The sequence below is a fragment of the Nannospalax galili genome, unplaced genomic scaffold, assembly GCF_000622305.1.
Source record: "Nannospalax galili isolate Female #2095 unplaced genomic scaffold, S.galili_v1.0 scaffold129, whole genome shotgun sequence".
NCBI lineage: Eukaryota > Metazoa > Chordata > Mammalia > Rodentia > Spalacidae > Nannospalax > Nannospalax galili.
The window spans coordinates 257,185-271,272 of record NW_008360030.1 but is presented as its reverse complement, the minus strand read 5'-3'; the positions used below and the strand labels follow the sequence as shown (position 1 = coordinate 271,272).

Sequence of the window (14,088 nt, the reverse complement as noted above, 5' to 3'; positions counted from 1 at the left end):
ACCATATAACAGAGCCCAGTAAGTAAAAGAGAAATACAATTGGCTGTGGTGGGCAAGATGAGTTGAAAGGTTTCAGAAAAACCCAATAAGGGAGGATGTTTGCTAAGTTTGGGTGCGTTAAGAAGCTACTCCCGAGGCAAGGTTCCAAGCATGCGCAGTAGTAGTAGCAGCGGAGCCCGCCCCTGTGAAGGCCCGGCTTTCCTCTCCGCCCCTAGAGGCTGCGGGAGGATGTGGGAAGAGTTAAGGGTGGGACCCAGTCTGATTGAACTCTCTATAGACCGATCATCTTATGGGATATTTGGCCTATCGTGAGAGGAGCTCAGAACAAAAAGGAGACCCCACCCCTGATGGTGAAAACCAATGAAAGCCGGGCAGAGGAGGAGGCAGGCGGAGGGGGATAGCAAAGTCACGCCTCTTTAGGTCTGCCACGCCCTTCATTCTTGCTCAGCCTCACAACAGGGCGCAAGCCCGATTGGCTGGGGGGTGGGGGGAGACAATCTTAGAGGGCGGGGCTACATACGTTTAACAGTGGGAAAGATATAGCGGTGGAGGGACGGTGGCAGGGCGGGGCTAGATTGTCCTATCAGAGGTGGGAAAGGCCAATGATTATCCAAGCCACCTCTCCTAGAAAGTCATCTTCTCGAGCCTTTAAACTCCTGCTTCCCGAGGCACCTCAAGGGACTAGAACTTACTGTCTCATCTGCTCCTTTCCTCCTTGCAAAAGTCCCGTTTGCCACCATGCGGATGTGCCAAGTGAGACTGTAGGGGAGGCGAGTGGTGAGTGGTACGCCTGGTTCCTGGCTGCTGCTCACCTCGATGCTAGGAAGCTTCTGGCAAGATCAAAACTGAGTACCAAGCTACCCCAACATTCCCCCTGGCGCCGTTCCAGGGCCGACGCCACATTTCCTCTTGGGCACGCAATGGCCGCACCCCCTCCCTCTGCAGACAGGTCTTTTGGTACACGCAGCCGGAGGTAAGTCTCCTCCTTCCTACTTCACCCTTTCCAGCGCGTGCGTGCGCATGCGCGGAATGCGGAGCGCGGTGGTTGGGCTGTTGGCTGTACGGCCTTGGGATCTGCCGCGTCTCCACGAGCAGTCCGCTGTGAGTCACGAGTCGCTGTGAGCACTTGGATTCCAGTGGGTGCTAACGAGCTTGGGGGCGTAGCCCACAGCGGCCAAGCTCATGGCCGGCTGAGCGGGACGCCGCCTCCGCCTCAGCCACCGCCGCCGCCGCCGCCGCCCCCTCCTCCTCAGCCGGCGGCGGCCCGGGCCCAGCAGCCATGGCCGAAGACTACTGGGACGGGCGCCTGCGGCGAACTGGAGGAAAAGGAGGTCGCGCGGCCTTATTCAGGGCCGCCGCCCCAGGCGCCACCGCGCCGGCCCCGCGGCTCTGAGGTTGCTCGCGCGCCCCCGCCGGTGAGCGCGTCCTCGAGACCTGGGGTGGGAGCTGCTCCTCTTCTGCTGCTGTAACCACCCCGACCCCAGGCGGTGCTGGGGCGAGAGGGGGGAGGTGTCTGAGCAGTTCGCTTTCAAGTGCCCCCTCCCCCATCGAGTTTCCCAAGATACACCGGGGCGGGGGTCATTTGGGGCCTCCCTGACCTTGGCCCCGCCCTGGGCTGTCCTGGGAGCTGGGGATAGGAAGTGCTGTGGATGCTAAGGAGGAGAAGGGTGATTAAAGGACCAGAGGTGTGGGAATGGATTGATAGAGTAGTGGTGAAAGACTCAAGTCTTGCTAATGGGGACCTGAGCTGTGTAGGGGGTAGGAGCATATGATGATAAACCTTACATTTATTTAATTTCAGACCCAGTGTGCTAATAAAAGAGTACAGGGCCGTGATAGACCTGAGGGTATATAATGGGATTAATTGCGTGTAGAGGTTAGGGCTGTAGAGAGGCGCAGTGTATGTAATGGAGAAAGAGGGTAGAAGTGCCAGAAAATGGGCCATTAGGATGGGGTTCTGAGGCCCCGTGAATGGTGATGAGGCTCAGGATAGTGTCAGTATTGATGTGTTTGTCCATGGGGAGGGTGGCAACCTGTCAGGGTCCAGGGTGTGCTCATGGAGGGACAGGTAGTTGAAGGACTCAAGTGTTGAGTGTGTGCTGATGAGGGAGAGTCATGGTGGTAAGGGTGTGTACATGTGGTAATAAAGGACTGGGTAGTGTTCGGCCTAGTATATGTCAGTGGGGGCAGAGCGTGTGAAGGACCTGAGGGTGTGTGATGGGGGCAGGGTGGTGGAAGGCCAGAGTTTATGCTAACTGGTATTGAAATTATGCATATTTGTGTGGAGGAGGGTGATTGTAAAGGAAGTATAAGAGCTCAGCACACTAAGGGTCAAGCTGAGGTGTGAGTGTCCAGAAGGTGTGGGGTTATACTGTATATGAAGCTCTAGAACCTACTTCTGTGAGTTTAGAGCTACAGGGGCACCTAAATGCGTGCCAGTGGGGGAAGAGAGTGAGCAATTTAAAGTCAAAACTGCAGATGAGCATCAGAACATTGGGAAGGCTATGATCCTGTCCATGTGCCACTGGAGTGTGTTAAGTCAGGGAATGCTACAGGGGTAGAGTTGTGGTGGGAACCATTACAGGGATTACAGCTATGAAAAGTGTAAACCAACGGGTTTATAGCTGTTGAGGGCTGAGAGAGGAGACAGGGTTAGGTGATAGGGTAAATGTGCTAAAGTTGGCTAGAGTCATAGAGAACTATGTACATGTTAATGGGGGTTAAATGTAGAGCTGTGTACACTAATGAAGGTCAGGCCAATATGAAACAGTGTGTTTGTCCCTGAGGAATAGAGTTGAGTAAAGGTTCAGGGTATGCTAATGGGGAGACAAGACTTGTGAAGCTCTGTGTGCTAACTGGGGTCAAGATGGAGTGAAGATTCAGCTTGTGTTGATGGGGGATGGGGCAGTAGAGCGGAAGGACTTGGACAGAATGTGTGTTAACAATAGTCACAATTGTGAAGAGGCCTGAGTGGACAAAACTGGTCAGGGTTTCTACAAGATTCACTGTGTGCTAATGTGATTCAGAGGAGTCTGAAGGTTCAGAAAATGCTAATTTGGGTCAGCTGCAGAGCACTCCAAGTGCATATTAATTAGAATCAGAATCTAGAGGGGATACTGTTAATGGGGTGGGTTAGTGCTATGGAGAACCTAACAAACATCTAGGCCTGGAAAGTCCTCAGAGTTGCTTAGAGGGGTCAAATACATGCCAACAAGTTGATTGCAGTAGTTTAGGGTTTTGAGTGCTGAAGGCGGGGGTGACTAGAGGTAAAGGGGAGATCATGGGTATTAGTAGGAGTTAAGATGTAATGAGGAGTGGGGCATGGTGGCTCACGCCTTTAATCCCAACACTCAGAAGGCAGAGACTGGCGGATCTCTTCGAGTTCGAGGCCAGCCTGGTCTACATAGTGAGTTCCAGGCCAGCTGGGGCTACAGGGAGACCCTGTCTCAAAAAGACAAAAAAAAAGATGTAATGAAGGTCTTCTTGAGGGCATGAGTCTGTGCTTATGGAAGTCAGGAGAGAATGGAGTGTATGCCTATGGGAGTAGTAGAGCATTTCAGCCACGCTCTCAGTGGTTGGAGCCTGAGGATGGGTGAGTATGTCTTTGGGAGTTAGGAAGGACAAATGCCATAAAGTTACAGAATCCTATCTCCGTTACTTACTCCTTCACTTATTCTGAAGTCTGTAAGGTCAGAAAACTGCAATTGTGGTATTTAAAGGTTTTGCTGCTTGTAAATTTTTAAATGTATGTGTTCACGGGGGCTTACACTCCCCCCCCCCCAGTTTGCAAAATACATGGGTTTTGTGCCCTGTCTTAAAATCTCCCAAAAGATGAATTCTGGAAAATGTCCAGTCCTTAAGGGTTCCAGTAAGAGGTCATGAACTCATGGCTCCCTCGCCATCCCTCATTTCCTTAGGCCCTTCCTTCATTCTGTCACCACATACAAAGCAATGGGGCATGAGTGCCATATAGGAGCAAAAAGAGATCTTTGGGAACTGGCCATACTTCACTTTCCTTGGCCTTAGGTCATGTTCAGTCTTTGAGGTCAAGATTGTATGGTATTATCCTGAGTTTTCTGCCGGGGGATTTTACCCTTATCTGGGTTCTGCTAGGCCTCCCCTTCTAGATGTGTCAGGCATTGAGTGGGAACTGCTGGTGTAACCACTTTGTTTCAGGGTAACAGATGACCCATTTCTCTCCTTGAATCCATCCCTGGCCTTATCCTCAACCTCCTATCTAGCTTTACTTCCCTTGGGCCCTGGGCCATCTCATGCCCTGCTGTGAGTCCAGATGGTTCCTGGGCCAGGTCTTTCCCCCTTCTTGCTGGGCCAGAGCCCAGGAGGAAGCAGAAGAATGCCATCCTAAACCTTTGGTGGCCCCATTCCGTCCAGCAGCCCATCTAGGTCATCTCAATGCCAGCATCCCTGGGCTACCTTGTTTGGAGTGGTCCATGAGTGTCTCGGATTCAGCATCTCAGCAGAGGTTGGTCTTGAGCTTTCCATCCCCCGTCATTCATTTCTGCTATGTGTACTTTTTGAGTGTCTAGTCTACTCTGTCAGTCACTATTCCAGGTTCTCAGGATATAGCCATCATCTAAATACAGAAATCTACCCTTGCGGAGCTGATCTTCTAGTCATGGCAGTAAGGAGACAGTAAAGAGGAAAGAAACCAATAAGTAGATGATGTCATTTCTGAGGCGATAAGTGCTGGGGGGCTCATTGGCAAGGTGAGGAAGCTTAAGATTGATAAAATTTTAAATAAAGGTGACATTTGAGTAATGGCCTGAAGAGAGTGAGCTGTTTTGTAGTCTGGGGAAGGATGTGCAGGTACCAGGAACAGCCAGTGCCCAGACCCTGAGACGGGAACTTTGCTTGGTGTGGTGCCAAACAGCAACTAAGAATAATAAAGGGGGAGGTGAGGCCAGAGTGGTAATAGGGGCAAATGAGATATAAGGGATATAGGTCACATTGAGGACTGGTGTGTTTATTTGAGATGGTAAGGAAGACGTGATACACTCTTCAGGACAGAAGAAATGTAACCTGGTTTTATAAAAATCTGGGTTGGACCCTATGGGTCCCACCCCTGTGAAACCTATCCAGCACCCCTGAGGACAGCTGGTGTGTGCTGAGATTCCCTCCCCCCCCCAATACACACACAATCCCATCCAATTATTGGTCCTGAGCACACACCCCCCCCAATCTGGGTAGAAAAGTGGCGTGGTCCATTAGTCACCATGACAGTGGTTGCTGGGGGAGATGAGAGGGTCTCTGTGGCCTCAGGGAGCATTCTGCTCTGGCAGTTGGGGGCAATGTGGGGTTGGTGCCAGCGGAACACGTCATTTTATGGGCGTACCCAGGGCCTTATCACTGGTCCTGTGGTTCTGAATGAGCCCCTTGTCCCAACTGTGGCTGCGACTGTTATTGCCCCTGAGGATAGCTGCTGTGGAGCCCTATGCTCCTATAGTGAGGTTGCCGCTTTAGAGACCAACAATATTCTGAGTGGGCCCTTGCCTTCAGCCAGCCACCCAAGCCATTCAAGTCTGAATACCCAGGTAAACTACTTAAGGGTAGACCAACAATGACAAGGGGTCTTATCCATGTCAGATTTCCAAGGATCTGTAGTGGCTGAGTGAGCACTGATGTGTTCATATTAGTGCTCCCCACTAGGTTGTTGTGGACTTTAGGGGGCCCATGCTGAGCAAGCAGATGTTAATGTGGTCTCCGTTTCTGTCCATGACCCCTGTTTCAGGTTGCCATGGATCGGATGAAGAAGATCAAACGGCAGCTGTCAATGACACTCCGAGGGGGCCGAGGCATAGACAAGACCAATGGTGCCCCTGAGCAGATAGGTCTGGATGAGAGTGGTGGTGGTGGTGGCAGTGACCTTGGAGAGGCCCCCACCCGTGCTGCCCCTGGGGAGCTTCGCTCTGTGCGGAGTCCACTCAGCTCTGCACCAGGTGGGTCCACTTATTCTTTCTTCCTGACTCAGTTCCCAGATACTACCTCCCAGTCAAGTGTCTTGTCTTTTCTTCATTTTCTCCCCCTTCCCTGCCATCCTTTTCCAACATTCTTTCTCCCTGTGCCCCTTTTTTCATTTTATATCCCGGCCTCTGATGGAGAATGGTACTTTGCCTGTTGAAATTTCCCCAAGACTTTGTGGTAGCCTTCTCAGTGTTCCTTGGAGCTACCTTGCCCTAGGCCTGCCGTCTCAGGGCCTTTGACTACCCCTTTCACCACAAGCCTTCTGGCCTTAGGTCAGTTGCCATCTCAGTTTGCCTCTGGTAGAGTACTCTACTGGGTGACTACACCCCACCACATCTTTTCTGGGCCCACCTGGATTTCCCAGTCTGTTCTAGGGCCATATACATACATGGGTGTGACGGAATATGTTGTATTGGGGGCAGGAGAGATATTCCTAACTCCACTGGTTTGACTTCCCCCTCTCTCCACCAACAGAGATTGTGCACGAGGACATGAAGATGGGCTCTGATGGGGAGAGTGACCAGGCTTCAGCCACATCCTCAGATGAGGTGCAGTCTCCTGTGAGAGTGCGCATGCGCAACCACCCCCCACGCAAGATCTCCACTGAGGTGCTTGATCCCTGTCCCAGTGATGGAGGAATTGGAGTAGGGGGTTGGGTCTGGGAAGGTGGAGCTCATGGTCCTACTTCTTCATCTTGTCTACTAGGACATCAACAAGCGCCTGTCGCTTCCAGCTGACATTCGGCTGCCTGAGGGCTACCTTGAGAAGCTGACCCTCAATAGCCCCATCTTTGATAAACCCCTTAGCCGTCGCCTTCGCCGTGTCAGCCTGGTAACATATCTTTCTGTCTTGTCTAACACCTTTCCCTCCTCCACTCCCAGTGCCCTCCTCTAATCCTGCTTCAACATACCCACTTTACCCACAGTCGGAGATTGGTTTTGGGAAACTGGAGACATATATCAAGCTGGACAAGCTGGGTGAGGTGAGACAGGAGGCTTATGGTGAGGATGGGAGTCACTGTGAACTCCCTGTAACTTCATAGCACCTCTCCTGTTACATTTCCTCACACCTCAGGGCACCTATGCTACAGTCTACAAAGGAAAAAGCAAGCTTACTGACAACCTTGTAGCACTCAAGGAGATCAGACTGGAACATGAAGAAGGGGCACCCTGCACCGCCATCCGGGAAGGTACGGACTCCCGTTTCATCTGCCCGTGGCTTCCCTGACCCCATGGCACACACATTCTCTGTGGTGGGGACAGAGACTGGGGGCTGTCAGACACCCCCCATGCACACACACAAACCCGTGCAGTGTTCTAACCTTCATGAGAATGCCCACCAGCCACATACCCAGGTAATATTCAGGATAATAAGGAATGTGAATGAATAAAAAAAAGGTGAATGAATTGCAAACCATGGTGCTTGCTTTCATTCTTTAAAAAAATCATATTTATTTATATTTTATGTGTATGAGTATTTTGCCTGCATTTAAGTGCACTACATGTGTACAAACCTGTAAAGGCCAAAAGAGGGTGTCAGATCTCCTAGAACTAGAGTTAAAGACAGTTTTTCTTTTGGGAGTAGGCGTCTTTTTGAGACAGATTCTCCCTGTAGCCCCAGCTGGCCAGGAACCCTATGTAGACCAGGCTGGCCTCAAACTCACAGAGATCCGCTTGCCTCTGCCTCCCACGTGCTGGGATTAAAGGTGTGTACCACCCTGCCCAGCTCTAGTTAAAGATAGTTGGTAGCCACCCTGTGGGTGATAGGAGCCAAACCCCAGGTCCTCTGGAAAAGCAGCCATTGCTTTTAACTGCTGAGCCATCTCTCCAGCCCCTTGCTTTTATTCTTAAAACACTCCTTGATAGTATTCAGAATACCACATGGAGTGGATTTGAATTACACAGAAAACAAGTGTGCAAATTCAGACCTGTGTACTTAGAGCAAGGCCCCTTCCCAGAAAGCAAAAACTCACAGTGGAAATACAGTGTCACATGAAGTTAGGACTGTAGTCCTAGGGTCTTTCTCAGTACTCTTGTCTGAACCTTCTTTTCATCTGGACTATGGAGACATGCTTCTTTCGTAGCATAGGATAAGTTAGATCCAGATGCTCTGAGACGTTATCCTAAACTCTGCAGAGCTCATATCTCTGTTCTGAGCCTGGAACCCTGACCCTTGCCCTTTTCTACTCCATACTTCTGCAGTGTCCCTGCTCAAGGACCTCAAACATGCCAACATCGTAACACTACATGATATCATCCACACGGAGAAGTCCCTCACCCTTGTATTTGAGTACCTGGTAAGGTTGGGTAGCAGTGGGTCCCAAGGGGGATGGAGAAATGGCCAGAAGCCATAAGATAATAACCTTTGTTCCTGTACCACCTCTTTTGTCCTCAGGACAAGGACCTGAAGCAGTACCTGGATGACTGTGGGAATGTCATCAACATGCACAACGTGAAAGTGGGTGTGGGGCAGAAAGAAGGGGCTGGAGGGAGCCCCCACTCACCCATCCACCTCACAAAACTTCCAGAAACAGCCCTTTCCTGTTTGATGTTTTTGGTGGGAGCCCATGGAGGGCACTGGGAGCCTGTCATCTTTTTTGTGTGACAAGGCTCTGGGCTCTTTGTCTGTGTTTGGGTGGGAGCAGTGCTTGCCTGCTGGAGGTTGGGCTGGTGGATACCCCTTGACCTCTGCCTGCCATTCTGTGTCTGCAGCTGTTCCTGTTCCAGTTGCTCCGTGGCCTGGCCTACTGCCACCGGCAGAAGGTGCTACACCGAGACCTCAAGCCCCAGAATCTACTTATCAATGACAGAGGAGAGCTCAAACTGGCAGACTTTGGTATCACCAGCCTTCCCTTTCTTCCTGTTGATTCCTCAGCCTTATTCTTGCAGCAACCCACTTCCCCATGACATCCTGGTTTTGTTCCCCTTCAGCATCTCCAGACATTGACCATGGCAGGCGCCCTTAGTCCCAATTATACTAGGTTTTTCCTACAACCTCCTCATTCCAACTGCCCCTTTTCTTTGCTTCTCAGGCCTGGCCCGTGCCAAGTCAATCCCAACTAAAACGTACTCCAATGAGGTGGTGACATTGTGGTACCGGCCCCCTGACATCCTGCTTGGATCCACTGACTACTCTACCCAGATTGACATGTGGTAAGGACAGGTGGGAGTATAGAAGTGGGGAGATTACCCAGCCAACTGCCTCCCTACTCATAGTGTGTTCCCTGCCTAGGGGTGTAGGCTGCATCTTCTATGAGATGGCCACTGGCCGGCCACTCTTCCCGGGCTCCACAGTGGAGGAACAACTGCACTTCATCTTCCGCATCCTGGGTGAGGTGGAGACATTGTACTCTAGAAGCTGTGGGGACATTCAGGGAGGACCTTGGGATGTTTGGGGTAACTCCTATTCCCTACTAGGAACCCCAACGGAGGAGACATGGCCAGGCATCCTGTCCAATGAGGAGTTCAGAACATACAACTATCCCAAGTACCGAGCTGAGGCCCTTCTGAGCCACGCACCCCGGTGAGACCGGTGGGTGGGTGGGCGGGCATTAGGGGCCAGAGTGTCCACACTCCATGTAAAGCAGGTTCCCTTGTCCTTTTGTTAGACTTGATAGCGACGGGGCTGACCTCCTCACCAAGCTGCTGCAGGTGAGACTACCTTTCTGGGCCAGCCTTACAGGGATGGTATTCCAAGTATAGGAAAATGGGACCACCACCAAGGGCAAGGGCTAAGGAGGGTAGGAAAAAGAGACTTGTTTAAAATACCAATACACTCTCCTCTGGCCAACTCAGTTTGAGGGTCGCAACCGGATCTCTGCTGAGGATGCCATGAAACACCCATTCTTCCTCAGCCTAGGGGAACGGATCCACAAACTTCCCGACAGTGAGTAGAGCTGGGGAGTGGATGACTGGAGTGGGGTCTATGGGGAACAGGCCTGATGGAGATAGCTGAGCTAGTTGTGTAGGGTGCTCGCTGTGCTATCTCCAAGGAGGGCACATCCCCAGTCACATGTGTGATAGGTTGTATCTTATTAAGATTTTCTAAAATTTTGGATTCCTTTCAATTTTATGAAAATTCTTACACAGTACATAAAAATAGATGCAGTATCATTATATCTTCTTTTAAGTAGTTGTTTCCTTGTATATACAAAAATGCACAGATCATAAGTGTACAATACACTAAAGTATGTAGCACAATTTTTGCAAACTAAACACACCTATATAACTTTCAGACAGTTCAAAAATAATGGTAGAAATTCCCCTAAGAGCTTCCTCATACCATTTTTGGCCTTCCAGGCCCTTTCCTAGAATGGGGAGAGTTGGAGGCTTTAGTTTTGTTGTTTTGGGTTTTGTTGTTTTGGGAGCTTTTTTGGAGATAGGTTTGTGCTGTGTAGCCCTGACTGGCGTAGAACTCCATGATCCTCATGCTTCAGCCTCTGGAGTGTTGGGATTACAAACATGCAGCCACCATGCCTGGCTTGCAGGGGAGGAAGCAAATATTTCTGCAGCACAGGCAAGCCTCAAACTTGCTATGTAACTTAGGATGACCTTGAGTCCTGATCTTTTTGCCTCCACCTCCAAAGTACTGGGATTCTAGGTGTGTATCACCATACTTGGCTTTCTATAAAAGAGTTTTTTAAGAATATCTCATTTTGGTGGGTTATTATTGTTTTTTGAGACATTGTCTTGCCACATGTAGTTCTGGTTGGCCAGAATTCACTGTATTGCCCAGGCTAGCCTGGAACTTGTGATAATTCTCTGCTTCATACTCTCTATATATCATCACACCAAAAAAATGTGGTGCACTTTCTGTATCTACCCACTGGATTAATATAAGTTCCAAAACACCATCTATCAGCTGGACTCAAAGTACTATTTATATTTATCACACTTGATAAAGTAGTTCACGTCTTGTTTTTTCTAGTTATAGATGGTTTGACGGATGAAGTCAGGCCTCTCAAAGAAGGGGCAACTTGTTTTAATTCTCTCAGAGGGGCCATATGGGGTTTTGTCCTGGATGGATCCATGGTTCATCCCCAACTTAGATGTCTCTTCCACCCACAGCTACTTCCATATTTGCACTAAAGGAGATCCAGCTACAAAAGGAGGCCAGTATTCGGTCCTCGTCTATGCCTGACTCAGGTAAGTAAGTGTGGCCCTCCCCTGCCCTTGTCCCACACACGTATCTACCTGTTTGCCTGCCAACAGCCATTCACTCTGCTTTCCCTTGCAGGCAGGCCAGCTTTTCGTGTGGTGGACACTGAGTTCTAAGCCAAGTTCTAAAACAAGGTCCCAGCAGGCAGCAGCTGGAGGGATGCCACACCCCTCACAGGGCAGCCCCCATCTGCAGTCCTCCCTGCTTTCTGCCTGCCTCCCTGCCTGAGCCACACTCTCCTGCCCATTTGTTCCCTGCCACTTGCCCAAACACCCAACCATTGGCCTGTCAACCTACCCATTGGCCTGTCTGCTGGGTGCTAACAAAGCTCTCACCACTACTTTGCTTGGTGTGTCTGTGTCTTGGTAGTTGCCGGCAGACAGCATGGCCATGCCAGCCTCCTGCATTGAGGCCAGGCCTTCCGCTCTTCATCACACTCTCCCCCAGGACCACTACCCCACGGCCAGCCAGGGGTTTGGAGCTAGTCCAGGCTAGAGCTCTCATCTCGGACAAGAAGGTGGCGGTGCCTTGGGTCTCAGGCATCCTCTGCCTGCTTTCCTTCCTGTCCCACCTGCATCTGTTGTATGGGCCTTCTATTTTGTTAGTTTCTTTAATTGTTTTTTTTATTATTTTAAATGAGGTTCTCAGTTTTTTAAATGCAATATCTCTATATACAGAGTGGTTGGGCCCCACCCCCTCTTTGTGGCACTCCCACAGTATTTTGTGCAATGAAGCCCCACTCCCAGCCTTTCAGAGGCAGGGACCCAGACCCTGTTTGGACCCTGACCATCACTAGACCCTGGGATCGGCTATGGGAAAGCATGCCTCAGCCATTCACCTTCCTCTCCTGCCTGCTCTCCCCAGCTGCAGGGGGACCTGGGATCTACTAGAGACTGGGAGATGGACATGTGGGGGCCCACTCTTTCCCTCCTGCAGTCCCGTACCCAGGGCCTCCTTCCTTCTCAGGGTCTCCCCCAACTCAGCCCTGCCCTCTGCCCTGTCCCAATTGGTGCTGTTGAGTAGGGGCTCTGACAGGAACTGACCAACTCAGCGAGGAACTATATATAGTGTGTATATGTGCACAAGCAGGGACAGAAGGACATATAAGGGCTTGTGCCCAGGTGTTGCCCCCTAATCCCTGGGAGGGTTGAGGCAGGGTAGGGACAGTCTCCTGGTTGGTTGGGTGGGTGGTTTGCTCCCCTTCCTCCACCCTAAGCCCTGGGACCCTTAAATGGGGTGGGAGGGCAAGGGAGGGTGCCCTCCAAGTGGGGTTTGGGGGGATTGGGTTCCTGAATGCACCATAATCACTGTATGAAATATTAAAGTCTAAAGTGAAAAAAGACTGATTGTAAATTGTCATAAAGGCAAGTGGGCTCAAGCTGGGGTGATTACTGGGACCTTGGTGAATCCATCTCTGGTCTCCATCAAATTAACATTGGGAATTATCTGGGGGTGTGGCGGGACTATGAAAAAAGGCCTCTTGAGGGATTGCACTCTGGATGGAGGAATGAGTTTTAGCAGTAGGGTGGTCTCAGTGGTATTGATGGGTTGAGAATTAAGCATGGAGGAGTTAGAATTATCTAGCAATGTGGACAAGACTTACAGGGTGGAGGCAGGAAAAATATAAGTTTGACTTGAGGCTATAGGAGCTGGAGAGATGGCTCAGCGGTTAAGAGCACTGACTGCTCTTGCAGAGGACCTGGGTTCGCCTCTGCGGCATTGCAGGACATGGGTACACTTATCTACATGCAGGCAATACACACATACACATAGAAATAATAGCCAGGTGTGGTGGTGCATGCCTTTAATCCCAGCACTTGGGAGGCAGAGGCAGGCAGATCTCTGAGTTCAAGGCCAGCCTGGTCTACATAGTGATTCCAGGACAGCTGGGGCTACAGGGCAGGTGGATCTTTTTGGTCTACATAGTGAGTTTCAGGCCAACTAAGTCCACAGGGAGACCTTTTCTAAAAAATTTTTTTTTTTTTTTTTTTTTTTTTTTTGTAAAATGTGCTTGCCGTGAAAGCATGAGAACCTGTGTGCAGGTCACCGATACCCATGTTTAAAAAGCTGCATGTAGTGGGTGCCTCTAATCCCAACACTGGGGAGATGGGGACAGGAGGATCCCTGGGGCTTGCTAAACAGCCAGTCTAACCAAAAAGGTGAGCTGCATGTTCAGTGAGAAACTGTCTCAAAAAATAAGGTGGAGAACAATTGAGAAACACCTTATGTCAAATTCTGGCCTTCACATACATGTGTGCACACATGAAAATGAACACACAGAAAGATACCACCTAAGACTTGGTCTCAGGTGAAGATAGTCAAGGCTTTCATTCTGTTAATACCCTCCAACCCACCATCTTGTACAGAGCCAGAAATAGACTTGCAGACAGAGGTGGGGTAGATAGGGCCAGGCAAATGATGGAAGTACTAGCAAGCCTAAGCAAGTCTTTGATAGCTCCACTTGCAGCCTCACTATGTCACAATGGCTCTCTGGTCCCAGAGTTGAAAAAGCAGGACCCCCTCCCTTTCCTGTCTGTTTACTTGGCTAGAGCTTCTAGAAATTCCTCAGCAGATTTCTGTGCCATCTTTTGCCTAGAATCAGATGACATGGTCGTTTCTGGTAGAAAGGCTAGGGAATTAAGGACTTTGCAAAGGGGGCTAAGCTTGCCAGGCCAGACTTAATAATGAGCGGAATTCACTCAACTGCTCTTGGAATTGGTGTAGACAAAGGTTGGCCCCTAGACAGTGAAGAAACCAAGTCTAGGGCTGGAGAGGAAGGGTAAATGAGCAGGCTGCAGAGAGGCAATGAGGGGAGTTGATTTAGAGAACATATGATTCAGATAGGCTTAACGAGCAGCTTTTTGCTTATGTCAAACCCAGTTAAACACCATCTTTCATGATTCCCCCAAGCTAAAAGAATACACTCCTTCAAGGCTTACACAACTTAAA

General features: G+C 50.2%; 1 protein-coding gene across 2 annotated transcripts; it reads left to right on the top strand.

The window, feature by feature from the left end:
- Window positions 1-823: 823 nt before the first annotated feature.
- Cdk16 (cyclin dependent kinase 16) lies at window positions 824-12,485 on the top strand. 2 transcript variants are annotated; one of them, XM_008824084.2, is made up of 16 exons: window positions 824-973; window positions 5,750-5,957; window positions 6,457-6,590; window positions 6,688-6,813; window positions 6,908-6,964; window positions 7,057-7,171; window positions 8,184-8,278; window positions 8,377-8,439; window positions 8,694-8,817; window positions 9,014-9,134; window positions 9,214-9,311; window positions 9,399-9,504; window positions 9,590-9,632; window positions 9,777-9,867; window positions 11,049-11,126; window positions 11,218-12,485. In XM_008824084.2, exons 2-16 carry the CDS (start codon window positions 5,756-5,758, stop codon window positions 11,253-11,255), a joined length of 1,491 nt encoding a protein of 496 aa, XP_008822306.1. In that variant the 5' UTR covers window positions 824-973; window positions 5,750-5,755; the 3' UTR covers window positions 11,256-12,485. The 2 variants fall into 2 exon arrangements, with proteins under 2 accessions (XP_008822306.1, XP_008822305.1); XM_008824083.2 differs by lacking the exon at window positions 824-973 and adding an exon at window positions 997-1,415 and having other exon boundaries at window positions 11,218-12,479.
- The last annotated feature ends 1,603 nt before the right edge of the window (window positions 12,486-14,088 follow it).

Coding starts and splice junctions, on each gene's coding strand:
- Cdk16 (XM_008824084.2), top strand. CDS start 5,756: ATGGATCGGATGAAGAAGATCAAACGGCAGCTGTCAATGACACTCCGA. Junction 8,440..8,693: donor TCAACATGCACAACGTGAAA/GTGGGTGTGGGG, acceptor CTGTGTCTGCAG/CTGTTCCTGTTCCAGTTGCT. Junction 11,127..11,217: donor CTCGTCTATGCCTGACTCAG/GTAAGTAAGTGT, acceptor TTTCCCTTGCAG/GCAGGCCAGCTTTTCGTGTG.